Source organism: Sciurus carolinensis, chromosome 2 (genome assembly GCF_902686445.1).
Source record: "Sciurus carolinensis chromosome 2, mSciCar1.2, whole genome shotgun sequence".
Lineage (NCBI taxonomy): Eukaryota > Metazoa > Chordata > Mammalia > Rodentia > Sciuridae > Sciurus > Sciurus carolinensis.
The window spans coordinates 23,852,206-23,880,185 of record NC_062214.1 but is presented as its reverse complement, the minus strand read 5'-3'; the positions used below and the strand labels follow the sequence as shown (position 1 = coordinate 23,880,185).

Genomic DNA, 27,980 nt, shown 5'->3' with positions numbered 1-27,980 from the left:
GGGGGAAGCTACAGCTCCCATCAGATTTTGGGCCATGTCACTCCCCTTTCCCAGGCAGGGCCCCAGACCCAGGGTCCTGACCTGGGGAACCTGTGCCAGCTCTGGCGAAGCTTCCACTCTGCAGGCTCAACACGCAGACGGGAATCAGCCGAGGATATTTGCTTTTTTTAGTACTGGGGACTGAACCCAGAGGGACTCTCCCTCTGAGCTACGTTCCCCAGTTCTTTTTAAATTTTATTCAGTGAGACAGGGTCTCACTAAGTTTTGCTCAGGGTGGCCTCGCACTTGCAATTCTCCCACCTCAGCCTCCTTTGTAGGTGGTATTATGGGTGTGTACCACCAATTCCTGCTACAGGAGTGGACTAATTTTAGACTTTTTTTTTAAGTGCTGGGAATCAAATCCAGGGCCTCATGCATGCCAGGTGAACACTTTACCACCAAGCTACACCTCCAGCCTGGAATGGGCTGATTTTAAAGACAGGTTTCCTGTCCTGAGTTTCTGGTAGGGGAGGTACAGGGTCCCATGGCCCCACCTCACTAAGTGGGAAAGAGGAGGCAACTCGAGAGGTGACCACTGCCTTTATTGCCTCTGTGCTGGGGTCCTGGGCTGGGATTCAGAGGTCTCTGGGGATAGCAGGTGACTAAGCCCAAATTATTGCTACTTGGCAAGGTCACCTTGGAGCTTCCCACAGTGCCCTGAGAATGGATGGGTTGTGAGCATGCAGATGATGGGCAAATGACATGCAGACCAGCTCAGGACCCTCCAGAGGTCCCTGGTGCAGCCACAGGTGCTGGAAATCTGGAGCTGGCCCAGGAGGGTGATGGGGACACCCAGGTCCTTACCCCACACTGCAAACTGATCTGGCCCAACCTCAGGGGTTGAGGTTTGAGGGGTTGGGGGTCCCTGAGCATCAGCCCTGGTTCTGCTGCTGGTTGGGGAAGAGCAGAAGCCTGGCCCCAAGACAGCAGGAAGAAAGCAGGACACCACTAGGCAGCCAGAAAGGGAAGGGACTGGCTGGGTCATAGCAATGCAGGGGCAGAGGGGACCAGAATCCAGGCCTCCTGGGCCAGGTGGAAGCCTGAGTTTGGAGGCTGAAGCTACAAACAGTAAAATGCACTGATAAGTAAATAGCAAGCGGCCCAGTCCCCAATCCCTGGGCCGAGCCTCCCCCAGTGGGTCAGCTCCAGGTTTTCCAGAAGGCAGGGTCCTTGGTCTTATCCAGTGCAGAAGGCTCCAGAAGGAGACAGGCAGGGCCTCAGGGTCCTTGGCTGAAGCAGGTCAGGCTCAGTTATTATTCATAATCCACCAGGAGGCTGTGGGTCAAAGGCTGGGGGTCAGGAGCCATCGGGGACCCCACGCCCCTCCCAGGTCCCAGGGCTGTGGGAGGGGGTGCTGCAGCCCACCTGGGAAGAACACGGTGGTGAGGGTGTCTGGAGCCCGCAGGTGGTCGATGAGGATGCGCTGGAAGGCCTTGCTGCAGGGCGACTGCTGGTGCCTGGGGACAGCCGCAGAGGGGCCCAAGGCTGAAGCCATCTGCTCCAGGATCAGGGTCACCTGCTCTTGGCTCTCCCCCCAGCCCTCACCATGCTGCCTGGATTCAGATCTGACCTTCCCATAAGAGCTGGGCCTCCGTTTCCTGTGTGCAGGACACAGTGACTGCTTCCCTGGAGTGCCCGGGACCGAAGGCAGTGTCCACAGGCCTCAGCACAGGTGCAGCTCGCTGAGCGCCTCCTGTGTGCCTGGCACCGCGTTGGGGGGGTGTGGGACGGGGCCCAGCCACGCACATGCAGGCGAGCTCTACCTCCCATCTCCGTCCTGGGCTTTGCATTCTCCTCACACATCGTATGGAGCCCCTGGAGGCTGGCCTGCCGTTGCCCCCGTTTTGGAATGGAGGAGACGGGCTCAGCTGGCTTCGGGAGCTCAGCTGAGGTCACACAGCCCGTGACTGGGAAGGCAGGGCTGGAGGGTAGGCCTGGCCCTCAGGCCCTGCCAGGATCAGCCAGCAGAGGACCACGCTACCTTCTCCAGGAGGCTTCATCCCGCCAGAACTCGTACAGGCTGAAGGAGGCGCTGCCCAGCAGCTTCTGAGCGGATACACTGTGGGGCCAGAGATGACCAGGCCAGGCCAGGGCCACCACACCAGGCCTCATGGGAGCCCGGCCCAGGACACCAACCCAACACCCCTCTCTGCTCACCCCCTCCCCACCTCAGCTGTCCCCCCAGCTGGCTGGAGACTCACTGCAGGCAATGGCCCTGGGCTCTGGTGAAGTCCACGTAGCAGCACAGGGCCCGGTGAAAGTCCTGCAGGGCTGCTTCTGCCACCTGCACCTGCCTCTGGGCCACAAGGATGTGCTGCTGAGAGAGGCAGTCGGTCAACTGCGGCAGGCAGGCCAGGGTGAGGACTCTGCCCTCTCACTGGCTCACACTGGGGTTAGGTCCCCTCTGCCAACAAGCCCCCAGCATCTTTGACCATCTTCCAAGATCACAACCTTTATCCAGCCATGTTCGGCACTTCCTACCACCCCTTCAGTTTCCATCCACTGCCCCAGACCTGGCTTTCAGAAATAGAGGAAAGAGAGCTGAGACCCTGAGGGGAGTGGTTTCTTCTTTCTTTCTTTCTGGGGAGCAGGGATTTCTAAAGGGTTATATGGCAAGGACCAGAACCCAGCACCTGCTGGCCAGACCTGGGGAAGGGGGTGCATTTGCACTGCAGAGGGTGGGTGGATACCTGGCCCCATAAAGCCCTCGCTCAGTGAGCACCCCGGCCCCTAACACAGCAGCTGCCTCTGCCCGGGCTCACCGAGTCGGGATCATTCGCCGGGTCCTCTTCATGCAGGGGTTCCAGCCGGGGGGCCTGTAAGGGACACAGAATGTGAGCTGAGCCCCTGGCATGTGTGCAGGTGGATGCCAGGGACCCTCCCCAGGGGCACTGACCACAGGGCCACTCACCTTACACTCGAGCTGGTCTATGAGCTCCTGGAGGCGGTTGACCTGGAGCCGCCACTGCACCTCCGCCTCTGAGCTCCGTCCTATGGCTGGAGGCCAGGACAGGGTCAGCTGTGGGTCCCAGAGGCTGAGAAGGCTCTCAGGGTGAACTTGGGCAGTGGAGGAGCAGGCACTGGGCACACAGAGGTGCCACACCTTCCCTGGACCCTATGCAGCCAGGCCTCCCACCCTGCCACAGGCACACCTATGTCAGAGGAGCCAGGAGACCAGGTTGGTGACCGGCTGACACTCCTCAGGGCCCTGCGTCCTGCCCGCCGGCTGCCACGGGGCCTGCTCTGCACTTCCACATTCTGTTCATTTGACCTAGGGAAGTGGAGGGTCAGCCCGCTGCCCCCAGACCCTCAGGGCCAAGAACTGGGGTCCGAGGATAGGACCAGGCCTGAGTGGGGCACATTGGCCTCAGCCAGCTACCCCTTCTCGCACCCACTGCCCAAAGACTTGGGCTCCATGATGTCGGAACTACAGAATGTGATGACACCAGGGGTCTGGAATGCAGGGACAATGGGCACTCACGCGGTGGGCCCCCAGGCTGGCAGGCCCTCACATACCGCAGGCCACGGGCCTGGACCTCCAGGGTTTCTGACGCTCCCTCCAGTGAGCTCTGCAGAGCTTGTAGCTGGCTCACGGTCTCCCGCAGCAGGAAACGCGTCACAAACTGGTCCACCTTGGAGGCCTGCTCGTACTCCTGGGGCAGAGAGGAAGCGATCGGCGTCGCCGGGCCCGAGCAGGTATTTCCAAGTGGTGAGCTGCCTCCCTGGTTGGCTGCCCCGTGCCCACCACAGCAACGGGAGTGCAGAGAGCAGGGAGTGTGTAGACGTGGCCCAAGCAGGAGGGCCCCCAAGACCCAGGGCAGGGAGGGCCTGGACCCCTCCTGGTCCAGCCCTGGCCTCTCCTGCTGGGACTTGTGAGGCCAACCCACAGGGGGCAGCTGGCAGCTGGCATGCTGGGCCCTTTTGGATCTCAAACCTTCTTCCTATTGGGACCACTACTCTGAGCAGCATGGCTGGTGAGGTCCACCATCACACAGGGTGGGGCTGGTGGTGGTGGTCACAGGGCACCCAAGGTGGAAAATGAAGGTGTGACATGGCCCCATACCAACCCAGCTGGCCCCAAACTCCCAGTCTGCCTGTGTCCACACACACACACACACACACACACACACACACACTCATTCAACCATGCAGCCAAAGTTCACTGTGTGCTTTCTGGAGTTACCAATACGAGATAACCAGTTCACTACACAACACACACACATGTGAACGCACACACAGGCCAGCACCTCCTCCCAGGCTGACCATGTGCCAGCCCTGTGCTGCCCACCTTGGGATTCTCAGAGACTTCCCAACTACTTTCTCCTTGTGCCTAGTTTCCTCGACTATAAAACAGAAATGAGAAGTCTGCTCGCACTGAGCTATTGGAAGGTTCCCCCGGTTAATTCTCACATAGGACTTGGCCCAGTACCTGAAGCAAGAGTTCTCAATACCAGAACTGTTGTCATTTTTGTCAAACATACTGCTAATAAGAAATCTGCTCACTCAACAGTCACAGATGTCCTGAGAATTCCTCAGCCCCCACCTCTCTCTCTCACACACACACAATGGGAGCTTGGGGAGCCACAGTCCAGATGCCTGTCCTCCCTCTACAGGGGGGCTCAGAGCACCATCCAGCAGGGCTTCATCTCTTGTCCCTGGAATGGGACCTCCACTTAGCCATGAGATGGACCATCCCGGGCCAGGGTTATGAGTGGAGAGAGAGGAATGGAGTCATATTATTCTCAGGCTAGTGCTTCTGCATGAAATCCTTCCAATAAATTCCCTCAGTTTCTGTTGCTTGCAATCAAAGAACTTAGCTGGCTCTATCCCAAGAAGAATTTCACTTAACCTTCTTTTTTTTTTTTTTTTTTGCAGTGCTGGGGATCGAACCCAGGGCCTTGTGCTTGCAAAGCAAGCACTGTACCAACTGAGCTATCTCCCCAGCCCTCACTTAACCTTCATAACAATTTACAGGAACCATTTTGACCCCATTTTGCAGATGAGAAGATTGAGGTCTAGAAAGGTTGATTTCTTCAGTCAAGGTCACACAGCTAGTTAGTGACAGGGCCAGATTTCAAAGCCAAGCCACAGAAATTCCTTTCCACTCACCACTAGGCTCCTTACAAGCATGGCTTCATTTATGATAATCTGCCCAGTTTTACAGCTGGGAAGGTCAGAGGTCACAGACAGTGTGAATGGAGCCCAGATTCACCTGGTGGTTCTGGGACTCTGGAGCTGGTGAGGTGGACCTATGAGGTCACAATGTAGCTTCCCTCCTATACCCCACCCCCCTGCAGGGCCCCAGGTTAGAGGGCAGAGCAGAGGCAGCATGGGCTGTGGCCCCCAGTGGTAACCAGTCCTACCATGGGAAACAACAGTTCCCACAAGAGGACCAAAGCACCCAAGCAGGCCCACAAGGAGAGGCCACCGGACATGGACAAGGGCCGGCCGAAACAGTTCTCCAGCCACCTCCAGCGGAAGAAGCCAAGTGTGAGTGGGGAGGTGGGGGAACAAGGAGGGGCGGGTGGAGGGTAGGGAATCCTGGACAGGAGCGGATGCTGGGAGTGTGGGCCTGTGGGCAGAATCCCAGAGACATAAGAAGGGTCGGAGCCTCCCTCCAAAGGACAAGGGTTCCAGAAGTCCACAGGGGTGCAGTTCGGGTCCTAAAAGCCCAGAAGGGAGGGCAGGGATTCCGAAAAGTAGAAGGTCTGAGACCTGTGAGCGCAGGAGGGTGGGCAGAAGTGGGGGTCCCCTGACCCTGGACAAAAATGGTCCTGGAGGCCAACAAGGGGAAGTAGCCCTAGTTGGCACCACTGTGGCTATGACACAGGGTCCCTTACGCCCTCTCTCCAGACCGAAGGCTCAAAACATACCACTTTCCCCCTCTTCACCTGGGGAGAGGCCCTTGACCAGGCTGAGGTGGGTGAGAGCCGCAGGCACCGAGGCCGGGAGGGTAGGCAGGGACCCGGGGCCCGCGACAGCAGGTCGGTGTGGGGCGGGTGAGGGCTTCCAGAGGGGTGCGGGGTCCCGGCAACCAGCGGGGTGGGGAGGGCCCCCGACCTCTACCGGGACGGGGCGCTTTCCCAGGGCCTGATGGAACAGCTGGGGCCCCGCACTCGCACGCGTGGAAAGGGGACAAAGGTCCCGGAAACACAGGACCGAGGGGGGCGCGCTCCCCCCAGGCGCGATCTTCCCTCACGCCCCACCCACCCCCAGACCAAGATCGTGCTGCTTTTCCCCCTGGACAAGCGGCAGCAGCTGGCCGAGGCGGCGGCGGCGGCGGCGGCGGCGGCGGCGGCGGGCCCGGGCGCGCGGCCCGGGCGGTCGGGCGAGAACGCCCCGGCCCCGGCGGCGGCACCCATGCTGCGAGGGGCGGGCGACTGCGCTGAGACGCGCGAAGGCGCGCGCGCGCGCGAGATGAAGAAAATCCTGGTCCTGCTGCTGCTGCTGGACGCGCGGCTGCAGGAGGAGGGGCGCCGCGCGGGCAGCGGGGCCGGATCGGGGGGCGGGCCCGGAGGCGGGGCCAAGGCCGCGCAGGGCTGGCAGCGGCTGTACGCGCGCCTGCTGACCGAGAGCGAGGCGGACGGCGAGGGCGACCCCCGCGAGGAGCAGCCCCGCAAGCGGCGCCGCTGCCCTCGCCCGCGGCCCTGAGCGCCCCGCCCAGCCCGGGCCCCGGGATCCAGCCCAATAAAGAGCGCAGAACAACTCTGGCGTCTGCTGGTTCTGTCCCGGGCTTCAGGGGCAGGGCTGAACAAGGCTTTTAGCGACACAGTCACCGCCGATGGCCTGGGCTGGGGCACTCTCGTCGTCTTGCTCGTGACACAAGGGTCAGACCCTGCCAGGTCTGCAGGCCCAAGGGAGGCGGGCTTTGGCAGATCCAGGCTTGGCTACGCTAGGAAGAAGGACCTGTTTCCAGCAAAGGCTTGACATCTCCATGCGTCCCTAGCATTCAGAAACCCTGCTCAGGCAGAGGGAGAAGTCCCAGGCAAATGGACACGCCCTGGGAAGAAGAGCAAGGGTCCCAGGCAGATGGGTGAGGCCTGAGACTCAGATTCTGCCTGTGGGAGCACCCCGTGGGGAGGAGATGGAGTTTCTGGGCCTCTGCCCCATCTCTCCTACCCCCATTGGGCCCCATGATTCCCAAGCTCTAAGCCCCCAAGACTTCAAGGCACCTCAGTCACAGGCATCCCCTGTCTTCCAGCCTACCCTGTACTGTCCCCTCTCTAGAATTTTGCCAAAGGCTTCTTCCCAACACAGTCTAGGGCAGTCCACCTCCTAAGTCTCACTGGTTCTCCACTAAGCTCACGAAAAGCCCAAACCGGCGACTGGGAGTGTGCAGGCCTGTCTCCCCAGCCTCTAGTGTACCCTCATCCTGCTCCAGCCACATGGGCACTCGTGGTTCCATGTGAGGCGCACTTCCTATATCACAAGAGGCCTGGCACAATCTGGGCTGCTTCTCCTACCTCACTTGGGTCTCAAATTCAGTTCCAGACCCTAAAGCCACCCAGCCCTGCCACATCTGCAGCCTGCCTTCCTTCCTGCCACACACTGGTGACCAATCTCAGAATGCCCCCTCTGGGGGCAACCCAGCTCACTAGAGCCACAGATCCAGCTTCTGTTCAAGATGCAATTTTGTGACTATCAACACAAGGGACAGCCCCTCCACAAGGCCTACATCACAGAGGAGGTTGCATGACCCATAGCACAGCTCCTACTTATTGTGAGAACTGACTCCATCCAGAGAGTCACTATCAGAGTAACTGCTCCTCTGTGTGTGGCTAGTCCAAGTTGACCTTTATCAGCCCCTTCTCTGGGACTGAAATTTGGGAGCTGTAAGGGACAATGATTTCTATGTGAACACGGATTGGCTAAAGCCAGTCTTCATAAGAAAAAACACAGCACAAAGACTGCACATCCTGGTTCTCCCCTTAACCCAGATGTCAGATCGGGTTCCTGAAACCTGATTTCACCCTTATCCTTGGTATCTGTAAGGTAACAAGATCCAGTAATAAAATCCTTATTTTAGCTTGGGTTCCTCTGAGTGTCTTTTACTTGCAACCGAAATGGTCCTAAAATGAATAACAAAGCTCTGCAGAAACAAGAGTGGTCTGTTTCCTGTGAGGATGATCATCTTTTGGAGAAGAAATACTGCAGAGAAAGATTAGGACTTGCTCAGGGTCGCACAATGAGCTTCAGAATTGAGTCATAAACTCAGGTGGGACCCACCCCTATGTGGCCTTTTGGGCCTCTCAGGGCTGAGCACAGGGACTTCCTCAAAACAGCTGTAGATCTGTGACTAAGAGCTTTCTCTTAGCACCGAGAGTGAAAGGACCATACATCTGGCCCGAATAGAGCAGAAAATCCAGCAGTGTGGGGAAACAACAGCTCTGGTTGTGTTGGGCAGCTGAGGCCAGAACATGAATGTCCAAATCGCTGCCTTGGCTCTGACAGAAGAGAGGAAGGTGGGTCCAGAGAGTTTTCTTGGGGGGAGGGGTCCGGGAAGCTTAGTCAGTGCGGAGGACTGAGGTCACAATAAGGCCCAATACAAGTTCTCTTTTCTGACCATCCTCTCCCACCTCCACGTCTAGGAACTGCTTTACCCAAGCCAGGCGAGAGGTGCCAGGAGACCGCCTGGGGCTTAAGGGTTAGCCGGGACTCCTGCAGCCCCAAGGGGGGATATATGTCCCGATGGCCTTGCCAAAAGGTCCTTTCATTGCCTGAGCTCTGCTTCCCCAGCATCCTAAAGGATTTGGTCTGACCCTCCCGTCGTCCACCCCAGCCAGGCCCGAGGCGGGGGGCCGCGGGCCAGAGCGGAGACCCGAGGAGCTGGAGCCTGAGCCGAGTCAAGCGGCGAGAAGGGGCTGGGACCAGCGAGAGCAGAGGCGGACTTTGGGGCCGAGGGCGGGGCCTCCGGCCTGGGGCGCAGCCACGAGCAGAAAAGGAGGCGACCCCTGCCCGAAGAGGTGGGGGCCTCGAGAGCCGAGGGCGAAGTCACGGGCTGAGAAGGATGATTATCCAGCACCGAAAAGCAGGGACTTGGAAGGTCAGGCGGACCAGGCTCTGGGACCAGGCCGAGTCCCTGAGGGCGGAGCCTTCGCCGAAGGGCGGGCCCGGAAGGTGGCGTCGGTGTCCCGGAGCCGCCGGGTCCGCCGGCGGCACACGCTGGGCCACGTCGCAGTGGTGGTGGACACGGGCTCGGGCTTCGCAAAGGCGGGCTTCGCGGGCGAGGACGAGCCACGCATAGTACTGAAGAGCTCCAGCCTGGTGCCCAGCTGGGAACGGCCCCTGCTGCCCAGCACGCTGGGCTGCGAGCTGGCGGGCGGCGTGACGCGGGTGCACCCCATCAAGCACGGCGTGGTAGTGGACTGGGAGGCGCTGGAGGGCCTCTGGGAGCGCCTGCTGGTGGGCGGCCTGCGAGTGCTCCCAGAGCAGTGGCCCGTGCTGGTGAGCAACTCGCCGTCAGCGCCTCCTGAGGACCGCGAGAAGGTGGCTGAGCTGCTGTTCGAGACCCTGGCAGTGCCCGCGTGCCACATGGCCAGCACCGCGTTGCTGGCGCTCTGCTCCACCGGCGCGCTCAGCGGGCTGGCCGTGGAGGCGGGTGCGGGCGTGTGTCACGCCACGCCCATCTACGCAGGTCACTCGTGGCACGAGGCCACTTTCCGGCAGGATGTAGCAGGCAGCACCTTGTCGCGCTACTTGCGAGACCTGCTTGTGTCGGCGTGTCCTGACTTAGGGCTGCAGGCCCTGCCCCGCAAGACCATCACACAGCTTAAGAAGCGCTGCTGCTATGTGTCGTTGGATTTCGAGGGTGATCTCCGTAACCCTGCCCGCCACCATCCGGCCAGTTTCTGCTTGGGCGAGGGATGGTATCTGCGCCTCACCAGCGAGCGTTTCTGTTGCCCCGAACCCATCTTCCAGCCGGGTCTGCTTGGCCAGTCTGAGCCAGGACTGGCCACACTGGCTTTCCAGGCACTGCAGAAAATGCCCCCAACACTGCGGAAAGGGCTAGCCAACACTGTGGTGCTTGCGGGCGGTTCCACGCTGTTCCCTGGCTTCGCTCAGCGCCTGGACCTGGAGCTGGAGGCTCAGTGCCGCCGGCACGGCTATCCCGCCCTACAGCCCCACCTTGTGGCCAACCCTGGGCGTGGCTCAGCGGTGTGGACTGGAGGCTCCATGGTGGCCTCCTTGGGCTCCTTCCAGTGTGATTGGATGACTCGGGCCATGTACCAGGAATGTGGCTCCAAGCTGGTGCATGAAGTGTTCAACTGAGTCATGTCTGACAGGAGGTCGTGGTGCAACCCGGGAGACTGCAGGGACAGAGGCTCCAGGCCGAGCAACTGTCCTATCAGCCTTGAGTACTAGATAAAGAATGTCAAGTGTTCGGAGCTGGCAGGCTCATCATATGGAGGTGGGTCACCCCCAATCCCTTCCTGCGTCAGAGGAGGTGGATGGGGTCCACTGCACACTCACTTTGACCCCAGCCCACTGCCAATTCAGAGAATGCCAATCCAGCTACCCACTTGCAAGGCCAGGCCCAAGGCTACAAAATGTCACATGAAAGCAACCAGTAAGCCCTGTCCCTAATTGTGTGCTCAGGTGATCTAACTCTGGGGTCTCAGTTTCTCTTTTTGTAAAAAGTGGGATCAGAGGACCGGGCATGTAGTTCAGAGATAAGGTGATTATCTAATGTGTGCAAAGCCCCGGATTCAATCCCCAATACAAAAAGAAAAAAAAAAAAAAAAAAAAAAAAAAAAAAAAAGGCAGCATCCGGCACTCCCAGAACTGCGTACTGCTCCCTCCCCACCCTACCCAGCTGGAACAGCTATGGGGCAGAGGGGAGTGGAGACATTTCTTAAAATGAACACAGGACTGGAGAGGTGGCTGCTTGCCTAGTACGCCTGAGGCCCTGAGTATGACCCCCAGAGCTGCAGCCAGGAGGGAGAAGAACACGTAAAGGGAGGGGTGGCTTTTTTTTTTGAAGTCACTATCCAAGGACTTGGAGCCCTAGCTCTCAGCATTGTTTACACTTGTGCCCAAAGCTGTCCACACGTGCACACAAACACATGGCCACACACATTCCTGCCTAGTCACACGTGTCCTTAGGGCAAGGCCCCAGTGCAAGGCTCCGTGCACCAGCACAGGCCTTTGGGCATGTGTGAGCACATCCCCCATGTTCCAGCCCATGCCTGCTGGGTCCTGGGTTGACAGTTCCCAGCATTCATGTCTGGCCAAAAACAAAAACAGCAGCAGCTGCTCCAGGTCTAAAGTACCTACTACGTGCCAGGCCTTGTTCTAGGTGCTGAGAACAAAACAAACTTAGACAAAAATCCCTGCCTTCATTCTCATTTAATCATCCCAACAAAAGTATGGACAGATGAGGAAACTGAGGCCCAGAAAGGCGAAGGGGTATAGCCACTAAGTGGGAGAATCAGAATTTGAACCCAGATCTCTAGCTCTTCAGGCCTGAGCCATGACAGCAGAGAGTCCAAAGCATAGGAGACGCCCCTGCATTACTTGGGGACCTACCATCAGCCACTCCACTCACCAGCTTGGTGGCGTCCATGGCAGTGAGCACTGCACGGTTCAGTGACTCCAGCGCAGCCAGCACAGGCTGGTAGACACCCAGGTGTTCTGAGAAGTAGTCTGCAGGGAGAAGAGGTGCTCATGGTTCCCGGCCACCGCCGTTGGGAATTTGGCCACCTGGAGTTCCTCAGGTACCAAGCCGGTCTCATATCCTGAACCCAACCCATTGGTCCCATCAGGGGCCGAGCAACAGCCCCTCACCACATCCATCTGCCCAGGGACCCCAGGACACATGCGCCTACTCACCACACAGTTTCTCTGTTTCTAAATTGCTGCAAAAAAAAAAAAAAAAAACCGTCAGACCCTGAGGCATGGCGAACTGGAATGTGGAGCCAATGCCCCCCAACTCCCAACTCAGCCTGACAAAGACTTTGGGGTATCTGGTCAATGGGGGAGGGAAGCACTGCAGACAGAGGGTCCGCCAAGTCCTGGGAGCCCTGCATGCCAGCCTAGAGTCTGGGGAGGGAAGTTGTATACATGTGCGACATGTGTGCCCCGAGCGAGGAGGCACAGGAGGAGCGCGCACGCCGTGCCAAGATGTGTAGATGTGGGAGCACACGTGGGGAGGCGTGGGCAGACGTGTGTGTGCATGCGCACCTGCACCCCTGGGTGGGGGCAGGTGGAGCCCAGCTGTCCCCAGGCATCCCCTGGATCCTGCAGGAAGTGGGAACAAAGGGGCTGAGCCACAGGCGGTGACTCAGGTCTGACTATTTTGGGGTCCCAGCTGGAAGCAGTGTGGTAGGCAAGGCTGGGGGGGGTAAAACTGGCACCACACCCTGGCACCTTTCTTGCCACTACCCCCTCCCAGTCCTCCAAAAAGAATGGAGGCAGTAGGGGACACCGGGCTTGGGCTGGCCTGGCCTGGCGTCCACCCACGCTCAGTCATCCCCTCACACTCACTCGGTGGGACGTCCATCAATGCTGCTGAACAGTTCCCGCAGCTCCCCGGGGCTGAGAACCCCATCGGCAAAATAGTTCTGGAACTCTTCGAATGAGAGCTTGCCATCATCTAGGAGGGGCGGAGTCAGTGTCCCTGAGCCCTGACTGTGCCCCTGCCTCCAGGTCCAAGCCCCTCAAGGACCTCACAGCATCTCACAACCACCCAATCAGATGCCATGGATTCTGAGCTCAGTCCCTGACTGTTGGGAAGAAAAGGATTGGAGTCCCCAGAGGAACAGGGCCCATGTTGCATGCATGCCATTGGGTAGGGTCAAAAATGTTGGCCAAATGCAAGGTACGGCATGGCCTCACTCGGGACGGCATGGAGCCAAGTCTCTGACCCACATGCTAGCCAGCTTCCCTCCAGGGTAGAACTTCTGTGCTCTGGACCCAGAACCTTCACAAAGAAGCCAGCGGGAGGCACAGGAAATCTTCCTAAATAGGTGGACTCTGTAAGGAGCTGCAGGCTGGCTCTGGAGGAAGTGCTGTGGGGGGGGGGGGGACGGGGTGAGCAGAGGCAGAGCAGTTGAGGGGGATGTTTAAAGATGCCAGAGATTTGGCCTGAATCATGCAGAAAGTCACTAAGCAAACAGGGAGGGGGAGCTGCAGAGCGGGCATGGGGGCGGTAGGGCCTGAGACTCCCAGGAAGGAATGCCCCAATCCAAGGGAGGGCATGTGTCTTTTTTTTTTCAGGGGGGGGGTGGGGCTGGGGATTGAATCCACAGGCATGTAACCACTCAGCCACTTCCCCATCCCTTTTTACATTTTATTTAGAGACAGGGTCTCACTGAGTTGCTTTGGGCCTCACCAAGTTGCTGAGGTTGGCTTCGATCCTCCTGCTCAGCCTCCCGAGCTGCTGGGATTACAGGTGTGCACCTCTGCACCAAGCCAGGGCATGTGTCTTGCCCACCAAACGGTTTCCACCAATTAAAAAATACCCAAGGAGCCTCCTTGAGATGGAGGCTGGAACAAAGGGGTCTGAAGACCCAGAGGGAGGGGAGCTCAAGGCAAAATGGCCACCACCTTTGCTCAGACCCTCCACTGGCCAGTCAGCAGTGGGCTATTCCCAGCCACCTAGGGGCAGCACTCTACTGCATGCTAGGTCCACAAAGGGCTCTCCGAGACCTCAGAACCCAGGTCAGAAGGAGCTGACTCAGGTTACTGGGCCCCACTTTATCCTTGCCCAAGGCTGGGTTTAATTGTGTTCTCCAAGCCCTCCCAGGATCTAGATGGTGGGCCACGTGGAAAGGGAGACCTCTAAAAATCTGAGTGAAGTACCCCACAGGGTCTCCATTATCCACCCTTCCAAGCCCCTCACATAAGGAGCCAAGGACCATGTGTCACCACCAAAGGCTGCTTCACCTCTCTAGGCCTCTACTCCTTTGTCTGTGAAATGGGGTGAGGAATCCCAATCCAGCTGGCATTGTGAAGCAACACAGATCATATGCAGGAAATACCCATCACTGTGCCAGGACACTGTGGGAAAATCAGCCTTACTTCCAGCCTCTAGCCAAACCACATTCCCTCTGCTCTCCCTTCTTCCAAATGTGACTCAGATCAGAACAGCACTTCCTCCAGGAAGGAGGCCTTGATTGATTTTCTTGTTTCGGGTCCCCCAAGATTTGTCTCACTGTAGCTTATATCCTCGCCCAATTCTGCAACTCTCCGCTGGGCCTCCCTTATGGGCTCCCACTCACCACTGAGTCCCAGGGAAAGCCACACTCACCATTCTTGTCTGCTCTGCGGAAAACCTAGAGGACAAAAGGACATGAGTGGGAGCTGGGTGGGGGTAGGAAGCAGGAGGCCCCACCCAACCCAAAGGGCCCCAGCTGCCCTGCCTACCCCCTGCCTGGCCTTCCCTAGGCTCAGCCTGTTCAGCTCAGCCCTGCAGGTGCTCCTCCAGCAAGGGAGGCACAGGAAGCACACAGCAGGTCCCACCGCTTGCTCCCTGCTCCTGCAGGGCCTGGCTCCGTGGGGGTGCTCCAAGCCAGCCCCTGCACCCCACCTGAGTTCTGTCTGATGTATCAGCCCCTGGCATGGTTCCAGCTTAAGAAGGTGCAGAGACAGTCAAGATCTGGTCCAAGGATCCTGGCAGCTGTCCTAGACCTGAATCCCAACTCTGCTCTGTGGCCATCCATAGTCCATTCCAGCTTGGCCCTCTCTGAGCTGTTCCCCTGTGCACCTGTGCAGGACATGGCTAATCCTTTCTTTACCATGTCTCAGTTTCCCCTCTAGTGCTAGAGGGAGCAGTCTGGGGTTAACCCTTTGAAGGCTGGGGCTTCCTCCAGACACAACTCTATGTGAGTGCTGCAGGTAGGTGTGCAGCATGTGTGCGTGCCCGAGGGAGGTGAGGGTGGTGGAGGCAAAATCAGCAGATTTTATTTACAAAGAAGCAGAGCTGAAAGGCAATACAGGTGGTCAGAAACTGTCAAGACAGATCCCTGCCTCTGTCAGGGACCAAAAACTTCCAGGTCTCCCAAAGTCCAGCCCAACAGACCCGAGGAGGTGCAGGCCAAAGCCTGGACAGAGGGCTCTCATAGCTCCAAATCCTCAGCCCCTTTGAATGATCCTCTCAGGGTCAGTGGGTCTAAACAATCAATCTAATGCCTAGCCCGAATCAGAGGAGGTCTGCTACTGACTTGAGATCACACAGCAAGTCAATGAGGACTGGGTGTGATCCATGGAGATATGAGGGATGGGGGGGAGGGGGTGGGGGCTAAACTGAGAAGTAAGACACTTGGGGCTACACCCAGTAATGCCCCTGCCTCAATATGGACATATGCCCTCAGACCTTGGTTTTCCTATCTGAGAAGCAGGAGGGTCAGCTTTCAATCAGGACTCTGTGTGGTCAAGGTGCTGAGTCACTGGGGGTAGTGGGGAGGGGGCAGGAGTACTCTTCCCCACTGACAGGGACCTCTGGAGTGGGGACTGAGCACAGGGATGAAAGGGAGTGACTCAGACCCAGCCATGCAGCTCCACACTCTCAGAAGGGGGCTGCAGGGTCACTACTGACCCATGGAGTGGTACCCAGACCACAGAGGATGGACACGGGCAGCCTTCAGCAACTGTAGGACTCCTTGGATCAGAGGGGCTCTGGAGGTACTACTGGGGTCAGGAGAGGGCTTCTAATGTGTCCAGGCGCGCCTGTCCGTCAGCCAGGCGCCACCGCAGAGCAGGGACAGTGACTGCTACCTTAATTGAGCTGACAGTCCCTACCCCCACCAGACAGAGACTGGGGTCTGGGTCAGCAGGGGCAGTGACACTGGGGCAGAGACAAGGAGTGACACGGAGAGACAGGGCTGGACGCGAAGGCAGCGAGATCAGAATTTGGAAGACTAGAGACACAGAGAGCAGAGTCAGGGAGATCGTGAGAGGGACACGATCAGGAAGACAGGCACAGTCAACAGACCAGCAGGGAGAGGCACGCAGGGACCGAGACGGGGGAGAACGGAGACCGGGCCGGGAGGGACAGCGAGTGCGAACCCGGGAGACGCAAGACCGCCCGCCCTGGAGGGGCCGCGAGGCCCGCGCCGCGCCCCACTCACGTCCTGGAAGAGCGCGTGTCCGGCGGGCCCGGCGGCGGCGGCGGCGGGGGGCGCGGGAGGCCGCGGGGCCGCGGGCGGCCGGAGCAGGCACACGGCGAGCAGCCCCGCGCACGCCATGGCGCCGCCGCCTGCTCGGCTCGGCTGCGCTCGCTGCGGCTCCCTCCGGCCGGACGCGGCGGCGGGGGTCCCCGCCCATTGGCGGCGGCGCGAGCGCGGCCCCGCCCCCGGCCCGCCCCCGGCCCGCCCCCGCCGGCCACGCCGGGGCCTCGGCGTCCGGGTCTGGAAAGAGTGCGAAGTCCCGGCTGCGCAGTGAACAACTGCAGCCTGTCGTCTCTCCGCGGTTCCGTCACCGAAGGCTCCCGGAGGGGCGGCTTGAGGAGTAAGGGACCGCCCCAGGGTAACTTCCACCCGGGACCCGTGGGAGTACATTGCCAGGAGCAGAGCGGGAGGGACCGCGCCCACCACGAGGTGGCAAGGCCCAGACGACGCGAGGGGCAGCATGAGTGGGCGAAACCCACGGGCCCTCTGTTCCTGGAGCCTGTAAGCTTGTCTCCCCAATGGGTGAAATGGACGCCCCCATAGGATTGTCTTGGTGATGCATTGAATGTAAAGGGCTTAAAATAGACTGGTTCAGAGACCGCCCACCTAAAGGTTTGTTATGCAAGTCCCTGTGGCTGTCACCCCCGACCCCAGGTCTCCAGTGACCAGACCCCACACTCTTCAGCATTATTTCCCTCCATGCTGCCATTTGGGCACTCCCTTCAACCCCTTCTCTGCGCGGCAGCCAGAGGGAGCTTTAAATATGAAACGGTACGTGTCATTCCTTAGACTGCCTGGTGACTCTGTACCCTGGAGAAAAAACCCTAGAATGAATGTCTCTCCTCTCCGGACTCCAGCCTCATTGAGTCAGGTCTTCTGACCTGTCCCACTGGGCCCCAGGGCCTCTTAGCCCACACCTGTTCTCTGCTTGGTGTGTTCCTTTCTCCTTCCAGTTAACCCCTGCTGACACCCATTCTCAGCCCAAGCACTCTTCCAGGAAGCTCTCCCCTAACTTTCTCTTTTGCACAAATTCCCATCAAAACACCCATGAGGGGAGGGAACCCATTCATCCCAAGACTGGAAAGCACCTGACACAAATACAAATCAGTCCATTGTATTTGTTAGAACCTTTGGAAGGAACGTACCAAAAATATCAGTGACCTCTGGGGCTGAAGGGAGAGAAACTCCTATTATTTCCTGTACTTCGGCAGCATGTGTGACTTTCTACAATATTTACTGGATCAGTTTTTAAATTAGGAAAAGACTTTTTTAAGTTAGAAAGTCTTTTCATTTCTTAGGGTTACAAAATAAATGAAGTCCATCTTTGAGGGACAGGGAGGAGGGGAAATGGGCATTTTCCCTAAAAATCATGGTCTCTCCCACCCGCAGACTTACATCAAGTAGACCCAAAACCCAGCCCAAACATCATCAAAATGTTTATTAAAACCAAAGCAGGAGGAAACAGCTGTTAGGAAACATCAAAGTGCAGATTGGAAGGTGGGGCAGAGCAATAAGTGGGGGGCACTTCAGATACCACAGGAGGGGCCCCTCAGTCTGGGCTGGGGAGCCCTTCACCCACCCCTCCTGCCCACCCTGTCAACGAAGGTCCCCACTCACCTCTCCCATCTCATATCCATCCTGGGGGGCAGCTGGGGCTCTGAAGTGACCCCTGGAAAGGGACCACCCCTCCATCCACCCATAGCTGTCAGTCAGTCTCCCTCCCTTCCTCCTTTCCCCAATAAATAAACCGCTCAGGCCTCAGCTCCTTCCTTTCGAGGCAAAAGAACCGCTTGGGGACCCCTGCCCTTGCTCAGGGGTATAGGGAATTGGGGTATCAACCCCACATCCCTCCCAGTCTTGTTTCCCAGGCTTGCCAAAGAGGCCTAGATAAATAAATAACGCTCCATTAAAGCTTCGATCAGAAAAACCTTTAAGACAAGTGCTCTTGCTGTCCTGCAAACCCAGCCAGCCAAGACCTCCCTGCCTGGCCTGGTCAGCACACAGGATTCTAGGGGCAGGCGGCCAACCCTGGGCCTTCAAGGGCCCCTGGAGCAAGGAGACCAAAAGTGCAGTAAGAGCCCCCATGCACACATGGACTCATGCACACACGTGGACACACGAGCGTGTCTGCAGTGCACGCACAGATGTGTTCACCTTCATTCCCCGGTACATGCACACTCACACATACTCACACAGCACTCACCCCGCTTACACACATGGGTGCTGGGTGCATGCACATACACACCACAAACATAGAATCCTTCCCTTCCTGGCTCGCTCCACCTCCTGGTGGCAGCCAGACCCCAGAGCTAGAAGCTGCTGAGATAGGAGAGAGGGTATAAATTACACTTTTCCAATAGGGCTGGAAGGATATGGCCTGGGGCAGGGGGCTCCAGGGCTGCAGAGATAGGGCAGGCATCTCAGGAGACCCTGGCCCCCTAGGACCTGTCAGAAATCCAGGGGGGTCAGATCCCCAAAGTCACAGTCGAAGAGGTCTCTGATGCCCTCACCCTCCTCGAGGCCAAAGTGATAGTCGAGAGCCTCGTGGGGTGGGGAGAGGCTGATGAACTCCTCAGGGAGGAGCCCGGAGAAGTCCTCCCGCACATGCTCCAGGAGTGAGTCAGCAGCCACCAGCGGGGACAGGCGGTCCTCATCCATGGGGGCCCGTAGGCCACCCATCCTTGACAGCAGTGGCTCTGGGGAGACGGGGGAGCATTACAGGCCAGGGATGGCCCAGCAGAGAGGACAGAGGGGGTTGCCATGCCTGCTCACCCATCTAGGAGGGCCCCCCAGTCACCTTTCACTCACCTTGCTCCAGGCTGAGCAGGGACTGGCTGGGATCCGTTGTGGGGGATGAGGGCAGAGACGATGGTGGTGGCACTGTGGTGACAGGGTCAGCTGTCCTGTCTTCCTCCCCAGAAGCTGCCTCCTGGGATGGGGTCTTCCCAGGGCTGATCCCGCCCACACTCTCCTCAGGGCACAGGAAAACATCGATGGGACCTTGTTTGCTCTTAAGGGAGATCTGAAAGGTCTGGGTAGAGGCAGCAGGCAGAATTAACTGAGGCCCAGGTGACTACTCTCCCAGCCCAGCTCTTCCTGGTTGGGCATGGAGTCCCTGGTCTCACCTCTGAAGAGTCCACGGCTTGCAATTGGGTCTCAGGAGGGGCCTTGATCACCATGACCATCTGCTCTGCAGGGTCTGCAATGCTACGAAGGTCCTGGCACGTCACATAGGCCAGGGTTGGTGGAGTCAAGGACCACATGACCTTTGGCCTCTGGGGGCCACTCATAGTGACAGCCAAGACAGGGTGCAGAGTTCCCTCTTCACTTCTGTCTTCCTGACCCCCCACAAGGCCTGGCATGTAATTAGTGTTCAGTACCTCATTCCCCTGGATGTCAGTGGCCATGTCAGTACCATGGGACCATCTACCCATCTAATTCAAAGATAACGATGATGGCTGACTGGGATAATTCCACATAAAAGCTTAACATGACTCCAGGCTTGGAGAATATACTGGTGCTGAGGATGTATTGATCCATGATCTTGGTGTCAACTGATGGCTGTGGCCAAAAAAAAAAAAAAAATTTGTTTTGAGGTACTAGGGATTGAACCCAAGGCCTTACTCAAGCACTCGACTGATCTGCAGCCAACGCCAGTCTTCTCCTGAATCTAAGGCCAGAGCCTTGCCAGCCCATCTGGGTGGGTGCCCCCACCTACCACACCTGCCCTCCCAGCCCCCAGCCAATCCAAGGATATCGCTGGCTGTCAGAGTCCTCGGAGAGCAGCCGCAGCTGTGTGGTGCAGATGTGCATCAGGTGGTCCAGCTGCTGCTCGCTCTCCTGCAGTTTCTGGAGGTCCTGGGTCAGCCCTTCAAGCCGCCCACCGATCCCCACTGTGGCGTGGCTGCCTCTGTGGAGAGGCGTTCGGGAGGGTTAGCAGCTCCCAGCCCCTCTGCCCTTCGGCCCTGGCCCTCGGGACACAGTCTTCTGCAGCCACCATTCACTGAGATTCTGACAAGCCCTTTCCCCTCACTGGCTCCAGCTCTTCAGACTGGCACAGGTTTAAAACCTGCCCTGACTGTCAGCAAACACCTACATGTCCCTACCAGGAAGCTGAGTAAACAAACAATGGTAGAGACACGCCATAGAAAATGACACAGCTGTATAAAAGGAGAAGATTGAATTAGACGTACACATGGAATCATTTCCAAGACGTGTTGTCAAATGAAAAGAAAAACTGATCAAAGTGATGCAGAATAGAATGATCTACCCAAAACTGAAAAGGCAGAGGTGTCAAAGACAGGGTAGGATGCCTGGGGAGAGGCGAGAAGGGAAATAAATCCAAATTAACAGGAACAGCCAGGCATGAACCTGTAGTCCCAGCTACCCAGGAGACTGAAGCAGGAGGATCACAAGTTTGAAGCCAGCCTGGAGAACCCGATCTCATTAAAAAAAGAAAAAAAAAAAGAGGAAAACATCTTTATATCTATGTCAAACAAATCTCATCGATGGCAGAAACCAGAATGGTGATCACCTGGTGGTAGGAGGGGTGAGTAAAGACCAGGAAGGGCACCTGGAAAACTTCTGAGGGTTTAAAAAGTTTTTTTTCATCTTGATCCAGGTGGTGGTCACCCAGATGAACAAATCTATACAGCTGCAGTGAGCTGGGTACGTTAAGATTTGTGTATTTTGCCAGGTGTGGTGGCACACACCTGTAATCCCAGGGACTCAATGGGTGTGTGGGAAGGAGGATTGCAAGTTCAAGGTCAACCTTAGCAACTCAGCAAGACCCTGACTCAAAATAAAAAATAAAAAGGACTGGGGATGCAGCTCAGTGGTAAAGTGGTCCTGTGTTCAATCCCCAGTACAAAAAACGATTTGTGTACTTCTCAGCATCTAACAGCCCAGGGAAGCCACCTCTCCTTCAGCTTCAGTGCCCCAAGATGGGAATGCAGAAAGTCACAGTGGGTACTGCCAGTAGCTCCTCCAGGCTGGCATGGGCAGGTATTTGTGCCTGGCCCTGAGCCTCTGCCTGCCCTCCTGATTGGCTGGTACCTACAGCCACTGGATGTGGTTCTTGGACTTCTTGGCAATGAGCTGGATGCCCTCCAGGACATTGGTGATGTCGTAGATGCGCCGTTTCTGCACCTTCAGCACCTCAGCTGCCCAGTTCAGGTCAACAACACCATCAGCTGAGCGGCTCAACAGCTCCAGGAAACGTTTGGTGGTCAGATTCAGGGATGTCTCATAGCGTGACTTCTCCCCCGGGGATTTTGCACCTGGTTGGAGGGGCTGTTCAAGCAAGGCAGAGCAGCAGTATGGGGGGCAGATGGCTCCTCCCCTCGGTAAGGTCAAGCAGGGAGGCCCTGTGGCTGCTGTCTGCCAACCACAGCATTTCTCTTCTGGATGGGGAACTCCCCACCCCCAGGGCCCAGGGAAGTCATGCCAGGTGGCCACTCCAGCTGCCTGCTGGTCCCCCAATGCCTGGCTCAGGCTCAGACCTCACCAGTTAGACTTTTTAGTCTGCAAGCATGTTTATCCATCTACAACCCCAACCTGGGCCTAGTCAGAGGGACCTGTCCAGGTCGAGTTCCATGGGTACCTTTTCCTGGGTGGCGGCCTCTGCCCCGAACAGGTCCACTGCTCTCAGCCAGGTACTGATGGTCAGTTTCCAGATCTAGTCTCCGCTTCACCTGTGGCAGAAACAATAGGAGGATGCCCAGTAACCAGGAGTGATGCTACAAAAGACGTGGGTGAGGGCTTGGTACCCCTGGGATGCCTGTCCTCTGCCTCATTTTCTCCACCAGAATGCCTAAGTGTTTGAGTGAGTGGGACACATTCTAAGGGACACAACTTGAGGGCTATAATTGTACCACACAGGACTCTCAAGTGGAAGGCAGAAGACCTGAGTTAACCATCACCTCCCTAGTGGCCTGTAGTGGTTTTAAAAGTATATCTGCACCAGGCATAGTAGCGGATGCCTATAATCCCAGCAACTCAGGAGGCTAAGGCAGGAGGATTGCCAAGTTCAAGGTCAGCCTCAGCAATTTAGGGAGGCCCTAAGCAACTTGGTGAGACCCTGTCTCAAAATAAAAAATAAAAAGGGTTGGGGAAGTGGCTCAGTGGCTAAGTGCCCCTGGGTTCAATCCCTGGAACTAAATACATAATAAAATTTAAAAACTAAAGTATATCTGCAAAAAAGAATTTTATGTGGTATTGGCAATCAAACCCAGGGCTTCGTGCACACTAAGTATGCATTCTAACCACTGAGCTACATCACCAGCCCCTACATCTCCAAGTTCTTTGATACTTCTTTCAAAGATGAAGGCTAATTCTCTTCCCCTTGAATTCCAGCCAGATCTGGCAACTTGTTCTGAATGAATAGATGTTGCAGCCGTGATCACATAATCCTTCTGAGGCTAGGTCAGGTGGCCACTGGAGCGCTTCTTTGTCCTCTATTTTGGACCACTTATTCTAGGGGAAGCCAGGTGGCATGTCATTCGGACACTCAAGTAGCCCTAATGATGGGCCCTGGCCCCAGTGGCATGGAACTGAGACTTCCTTCTAACAGTAACATGGGCAAGCTTAAGTTAAGACTTGAGTTAAGACTTCTGATTGCAGCTGGGGTCAACATTTTGGCTGCAACCAACTAAGTCTCCCCTGAATTCCTGACCCACAGAACTTATATATATATACATATATATATATATATATATATATATATATATATATATTTTTTTTTTTTTTTTTTTAAACAGTTCTGGGAACCCAGAGTGTCTCTACTACTGAGCTACATCCCCAGCCCCTTCTGAGACAGGGTCTTGCTAAGTTTCCAGGCAGGTCTCAAACTTGTGATCCTCCTGCTTCAACCTCTGGAATCACTGGGATTACCATGACAGGCTAAATACTTTTTTTAAACCACTGAGTATACAGGTCCCTTAGGCACTCACTTCCTCTGTGGTTTTCAACAAATCTACTAATCTGTAACATGTTAGCAGCTGGTACTCACCACCTGTTTGGCATTCATTAGTTTACTCCATCCTATGGAACGATATAATAATGGCCCCATTTTGCAGAAAAGGCAACTGAAACCCAGGGTCATATAGCTAGGAAGTGGCTAACCCAGGATTCCTACCAAGGACTGTCTGAAAAGAAACCAAGCTCTTAAGCTCTACACCTGCTAGCTTAGGTCACACTCTCAGGCATGGAGATTATTTTGGAAGTTCCACAGGCAACTCAAGTACCCTGAACAAAACCAGACTTACCATCCATTCCACCAGCCATAGGGCTTTCTGAGTTAGACCACCATTCAGTCCCACCTGCCTCTCTCACCACATCTAGCTGCCAAGAACTCATCACCACAGCCATTATCACCTCCCATTGGACTGTTCGGGTCTCTGCCTCCATCTGCCCCCTCCACAAGTCTCATCATGTTTTAACCCCTGCTTAAGACCTTCCTCTGGCTGCCTGCTGCCTTCGCCCTCCTCTGGCATTGCTCCTCCATGTGAACTTCTGCTGAGGTGTGTCTTCTCACAAATCTGTGCTTCCAAGCCCTAGACCACCCTGGCCCCTTCCCTTTCCTGCTCACACCTCCTGCTCTCACCTGAGCAGGAACCTTTCCCATCTCTTACTAGAGACACCACCTCTTATCTGTCTGTACTGCCTCAAACCCATCCTTTCCCCACAGTATCTCTCATTACAGATTTCTGCATGAGTTCATCTCACCCTCAGAGGCAGGCACTGGGTCTGAATAACTTCTGTATCCAGTGTCTGCCATGGGACCCGGCATCAAATGTCGGCCAAACGGATCTTCCCCCATGTTGCTCCGTCTTGCAGGCACTCACTTCTGTTTTGGCCTCTATTTTGGGGAGACCCTGCAGCCAGTAAGAAGTGGGGCCAAGATTTGTACCCAATAGGGTGGTACAGAGCCCAGTTCAGTGAGGCCCCCACAAGCCAGAAAGAAAGGTACTCCCTTCTCCAGCTCAACAGCTGGGCCTGAACCCATGCTCCTGCCAAGTGATCCATCACTTTCTCCCTGTAACCTGGCCCCTGCCCCTCCCAAAGACAGGTCACAGCTATACCCTAAAATGAGGGCCCAAGCAGATGCCCATGTCTGCTACTGCTTTCTAGATAAACCTTGGCACAGGGGACCTAAAAGCCAGAGGTGGAGACATTCACTGGGGTGGGGGTGGGGGGCACAACTCAAATACCCATCCATAGAGGGAGGGACACGAAAACTTTTATTTAGTCCCTAGAAAAACCATGGAGCTGTCCAGGGCTGAGGGAGGTCAACAAAGAATCCTATCAGAGACAGTCAGGTGTGGTGGTACATGCCTGTTATCCCAGTAACTCAGGAGGCTGAGGCAGGAGGATTCCAAGTTTGAGGCCAGCCTCAGCAACATAATGTAACCCTTTCTCAAAACAACCAAAGGGCTGAGGACTTAGCTCAGTAGTAAAGTACTCCTGGATTCAACCTCCAGTTAAAAATAAAAAACAAATAAAATAAAATAAAAGGGACTGGGAATGTAGCTCAGAGGTAGAGCACTCTGGGCTCAATCCCCAGAACCAAAATAAACAAAATGGTCAAAGGAGTTGGTGGAAGTCAAAAGCCAGACCTGCATTTCTGGCTTTCAGTTCAAGAATAGTGCCAGCCCCTCCACTGCCCACACAGAGAATGCCTGCTGGCCCTTAAGGGGGCAAAGGATCCTTCCTGGCCTCTGTGCCTAGCATATCACGGACGCTCATTAACTCAACTGCTGACTTTATTATTATTATTATGTAATGAATGACATGCTTAGAAGAGGGAACTTCTCTTCATCCCGTCCATTCCTCTGAGCCTGCAGCTTAGCTCCCTGAGGGCAGCACCCACAGGTTGTTAGGTCTCTGCAGCCCCGGGCCTGCCACAGCGAGTACCTGCAGGGACAAGCCCCTGGAATAATACAGGATACAAGCCAGCTGACCCACTCCATACAACACCCCCCAACACACCTTCCAGTCCTTCATTAGGAGGAAGGGATCCTAAGAACTTCTTAGGCTTTAACATCTATCAACATCTCCAGAAGGTCAACACTCAGGAAATCTGGCCTGGTCCCACCACTTGCTGGCTTAATTACTAGAGCTGTTTCCACCATCTCTAGGTCTCAGCTTCCCCATCTATAAAAAGGGAAGGTTGCAGACAGGGTTAAATGAGTTAATTGGGTAAAATGTTTGGCACAGAGCCTGGCACACAAAACATCCCCAAAACAATGGTAGCTGCTATTGTTATTATTATTAGCATCTTGGTGATTCCGGAAGGAAGGCAGCACTGGGCACTGGGCCAAGGGGGTTGGGGGCCTTCCCAGGATGCCTCAGGAACCAGCTGCCACCCACACCCCCATCAGCAGTTGAAAAGCTTCTACCTCCTTGTCCTGGACCCTACCTTTCCCCTTCCACTTTCTCCAAGACCCCCTGCTAAGACCCCATCCTGCTTAGCCAACCTCTGACTGTCTGTCCCTGCCCCACCTTCACTCAAAAGGCCACGCCAGTAAAATTGGTCTCCACACCCTGTCTTGCAACGCACAGGTTCAAGCTTCAGGCCTCCACTCCCTTATCCCACTGTAATTCAGCAGCCTCTTCTAGGCCCCCCAGCCTAAACTGGTCAGGAAGGACTTTATCCAGGGATCTCCCTGGGACATTCTCTTCTGGCACTAGGGGCCTCCTCTCCAGCTCCCAGAGACCCAGCCCACCCAGTCCTTCCACAGAGGCTCAGAGGTTTGCCTGCCTGATTAATGAGGTTCCATGGTAACCAGGGGCTGGGAGGGTGGCAGATGGAAGGACAGGCTGAGGGAGGGGATCAGCAGCTGGCCCAGCGCCCCGCCCCTGCAGAGAAGGCCTCCCAGTCAGGAGGCCTATCCCCAGAGGCCTGGAGGGACAGGCCTGCACCTGGCAGTCCTGCATTTAGGCAAAAAGAAGGGCCTCCTCAATGGTTCTCCAACCGTCAAGCTCCAGGACCTTCCCCAGCCCCCCATGCCCACTACCCAGTCAGATTCTGGTCGAAGCCGGAAGGTACCAGTTCAAATCCCAACCCCACCATCTGCAGCTGTGTGACAAGTCACTTCCTCTCTGAGACTCAGTTCCTCCGTCTGTCAGATGGGCACAGTGACACCAAGCTCAATTTGGCTGGCTTAACGTCTGCCAAAGGCTTGGCATGTGGTAAACGCCAGCTGAATACATGTGGACCATTACTGTCACTGACGGACGACTGAGCGGCTCCGGTGAGGAAGCTGAGGCCCAACACGCAGAGGAGCAAATAGGGACTGGCTCGAGGTCACCCCGCACCCCGGGGCGGGGCCCAGAGGCCCAACCCAGGCTCTGCACTGCCCAGCCGGACGCCTCAGCCCCCCCCTCCCCCGCTGCCTCGGGGTCAAACACCGCGCCCGGCCGGGTCTGCGCTGGGGTAAGGCGGCGCACTGGGCCTGGCGACCCTAGGGTCCGTACCGGCGGGCGGCCGAGAGCCGGACGCGGCGCGCTGGGTGTGGGCCGGGGCGCCTGCGGCGTGGCGAAGAGCAGCAGGTCGGGGTCGCGGGGGCCGGCGGCGGGCGCCGTGGGGCCGGCTGGAGCCGGCGGGGCGCTGGCGTCCTGCGCCGTGGAAATGATGACGATCTGCGAGGAGTCGAGCAGCCGCAACGCGCCGGCCCCGAGCAGGGCCTCCAGCGCCGGCGCGCATGGGCCTCCAGCGGGGGCCCCAGCCACGGCCATAGTGCTCACGGCCCGCGCGGCCTGGGTGGCAGGCGGCGGCGGCGGCGCGGGCCCATGGCGGCTGGCCCCGGCGAGGGCTCGATCCCGCTCCGCCCCCGGCCGCCGCTGCCTGCAAAGTCCCGGCCACTTTTACGCGCCAAATCCTTTTTGCCGCGAAAGAGCCACGAGCCGCAGGGCGCCGCCACTATTGGCTGTCCGGAATGTGACGAAGGCGGCGGCGGTGCTTCCCATTGGCTGCAGCGCGCCGGACCGGCTGTGGAGGGCGGGACCGGGCGGCGGCGCGGGGCGGGGCGGCCAATCGCGGGGCGGGGCGCGCGCAGGCTTTGTCGGGGCGGTGCCAGGCGCGTTCTTGCTCCCCGCCCCCAGGTCGGACGGCCCCTGCTGGAGGCGTGGAGACCCGGCCCCGACCTCCGCCCCGACGCACTCGAGCCTGATGGCCCGCGTGTAGTTAAGACTCCTCTCAAGGTTTTGCACATCTCCGGGTCAGCAGGCCCCACGTGACCCTCAAGACCTCAAGCCTCGGCTCAGACCTCAGTTCAGTTCTCCAGAAACGGACCCCTCCTCTTTTCTGGATGCTCAGGTCCACCTCCAAAGCCCCAGCCACATCCCCCACCCTCAGCTTGACCCACCTACACCATTCCACTGCCTGCCGCATCCCTTTCGCCCAGTGCCCAAGCCCGGTTTTAGCTGCAGCCTCTTTAATAGCCAACGTAACCACAGCGCCAATGCACACACACCTTCAGCTTGAGCTCGCTCTCAAAATTCACTCACTCTCAAAATGTTCCTGACACGCTTTGAAAGCCCATCCTGTTCAGACATCCTCAGTTCAGACCTTGACTTAGGGCCTTTAGGAGCTCGCATTTAGTGAAAAGGGCAGGAGGGGCAGCGAGAATTAACTTGTTTACGGCACGAAGAGTTTCAACCATTAAAAAGTAACTCCATGTGCCAGGCTCGAGGGCCACGCCTGTAATCCCAGCGGCTCGGGAGCTTGAGGCAGGAGCATCACAAATTCGAGGCCAACCTCACCAGTTTAGAGAGTTCCTAAGCAATTTAGCGAGACCTTGTCTCAAAATAAAAAATGAAAAGGGCTGGTGATAT

At 57.0% G+C, this 27,980-nt stretch overlaps 4 protein-coding genes across 10 annotated transcripts; 2 read left to right on the top strand and 2 right to left on the bottom strand.

Annotated features, from left to right (window-relative positions):
• Positions 1-189: 189 nt before the first annotated feature.
• Necab3 (N-terminal EF-hand calcium binding protein 3) lies at positions 190-16,289 on the bottom strand. Of its 6 annotated transcripts, none has more exons than XM_047541771.1 (14): positions 16,107-16,289; positions 14,288-14,312; positions 13,370-13,414; positions 12,523-12,631; positions 11,869-11,894; positions 11,585-11,682; positions 3,556-3,692; positions 3,192-3,310; positions 2,951-3,036; positions 2,802-2,855; positions 2,241-2,356; positions 2,021-2,098; positions 1,405-1,496; positions 190-1,314 (listed from the first exon to the last, which is right to left on the bottom strand). In XM_047541771.1, exons 1-14 carry the CDS (start codon positions 16,221-16,223, stop codon positions 1,286-1,288), a joined length of 1,131 nt encoding a protein of 376 aa, XP_047397727.1. In that variant the 5' UTR covers positions 16,224-16,289; the 3' UTR covers positions 190-1,285. The 6 variants fall into 6 exon arrangements, with proteins under 6 accessions (XP_047397727.1, XP_047397728.1, XP_047397730.1 ...); XM_047541772.1 differs by having other exon boundaries at positions 2,241-2,353; XM_047541774.1 differs by lacking the exon at positions 2,021-2,098.
• On the top strand, positions 5,259-6,690 carry C2H20orf144 (chromosome 2 C20orf144 homolog). 2 transcript variants are annotated; one of them, XM_047541777.1, is made up of 3 exons: positions 5,259-5,529; positions 5,893-5,958; positions 6,256-6,690. In XM_047541777.1, exons 1-3 carry the CDS (start codon positions 5,404-5,406, stop codon positions 6,688-6,690), a joined length of 627 nt encoding a protein of 208 aa, XP_047397733.1. In that variant the 5' UTR covers positions 5,259-5,403. The 2 variants fall into 2 exon arrangements, with proteins under 2 accessions (XP_047397733.1, XP_047397734.1); XM_047541778.1 differs by lacking the exon at positions 5,893-5,958.
• Positions 8,457-10,497, top strand: Actl10 (actin like 10). The gene is made up of 2 exons (XM_047537116.1): positions 8,457-8,501; positions 8,776-10,497. The coding sequence occupies exons 1-2, from the start codon at positions 8,457-8,459 to the stop codon at positions 10,306-10,308; spliced, it is 1,578 nt and encodes a 525-aa protein (XP_047393072.1). The 3' UTR covers positions 10,309-10,497.
• Positions 16,290-17,574: 1,285 nt separating the features above from the next.
• Positions 17,575-26,999, bottom strand: E2f1 (E2F transcription factor 1). The gene is made up of 7 exons (XM_047540484.1): positions 26,622-26,999; positions 21,748-21,838; positions 21,205-21,424; positions 19,903-20,055; positions 19,271-19,385; positions 18,954-19,176; positions 17,575-18,841 (listed from the first exon to the last, which is right to left on the bottom strand). The coding sequence occupies exons 1-7, from the start codon at positions 26,880-26,882 to the stop codon at positions 18,594-18,596; spliced, it is 1,311 nt and encodes a 436-aa protein (XP_047396440.1). The 5' UTR covers positions 26,883-26,999; the 3' UTR covers positions 17,575-18,593.
• Between the last annotated feature and the right edge of the window lie 981 nt (positions 27,000-27,980).

Excerpts from the sequence above, each read along its gene's own strand:
- C2H20orf144 (XM_047541777.1), top strand. The coding sequence starts at position 5,404 with ATGGGAAACAACAGTTCCCACAAGAGGACCAAAGCACCCAAGCAGGCC. Across the intron at positions 5,530-5,892 it reads TCCAGCGGAAGAAGCCAAGT|ACCGAAGGCTCAAAACATAC; the intron begins GTGAGTGGGGAG and ends CCCTCTCTCCAG. Across the intron at positions 5,959-6,255 it reads AGGCCCTTGACCAGGCTGAG|ACCAAGATCGTGCTGCTTTT; the intron begins GTGGGTGAGAGC and ends ACCCACCCCCAG.
- Actl10 (XM_047537116.1), top strand. The coding sequence starts at position 8,457 with ATGAATGTCCAAATCGCTGCCTTGGCTCTGACAGAAGAGAGGAAG. Across the intron at positions 8,502-8,775 it reads CTCTGACAGAAGAGAGGAAG|CATCCTAAAGGATTTGGTCT; the intron begins GTGGGTCCAGAG and ends CTGCTTCCCCAG.
- Necab3 (XM_047541771.1), bottom strand. The coding sequence starts at position 16,223 with ATGGCGTGCGCGGGGCTGCTCGCCGTGTGCCTGCTCCGGCCGCCCGCG. Across the intron at positions 14,313-16,106 it reads GACACGCGCTCTTCCAGGAC|GTTTTCCGCAGAGCAGACAA; the intron begins GTGAGTGGGGCG and ends TTTGTCCTCTAG. Across the intron at positions 1,315-1,404 it reads CACCACCGTGTTCTTCCCAG|CCTCCTGGTGGATTATGAAT; the intron begins GTGGGCTGCAGC and ends TTTGACCCACAG.
- E2f1 (XM_047540484.1), bottom strand. The coding sequence starts at position 26,882 with ATGGCCGTGGCTGGGGCCCCCGCTGGAGGCCCATGCGCGCCGGCGCTG. Across the intron at positions 20,056-21,204 it reads AAGAACCACATCCAGTGGCT|AGGCAGCCACGCCACAGTGG; the intron begins GTAGGTACCAGC and ends GCCTCTCCACAG. Across the intron at positions 18,842-18,953 it reads CCTGCTCAGCCTGGAGCAAG|AGCCACTGCTGTCAAGGATG; the intron begins GTGAGTGAAAGG and ends CCGTCTCCCCAG.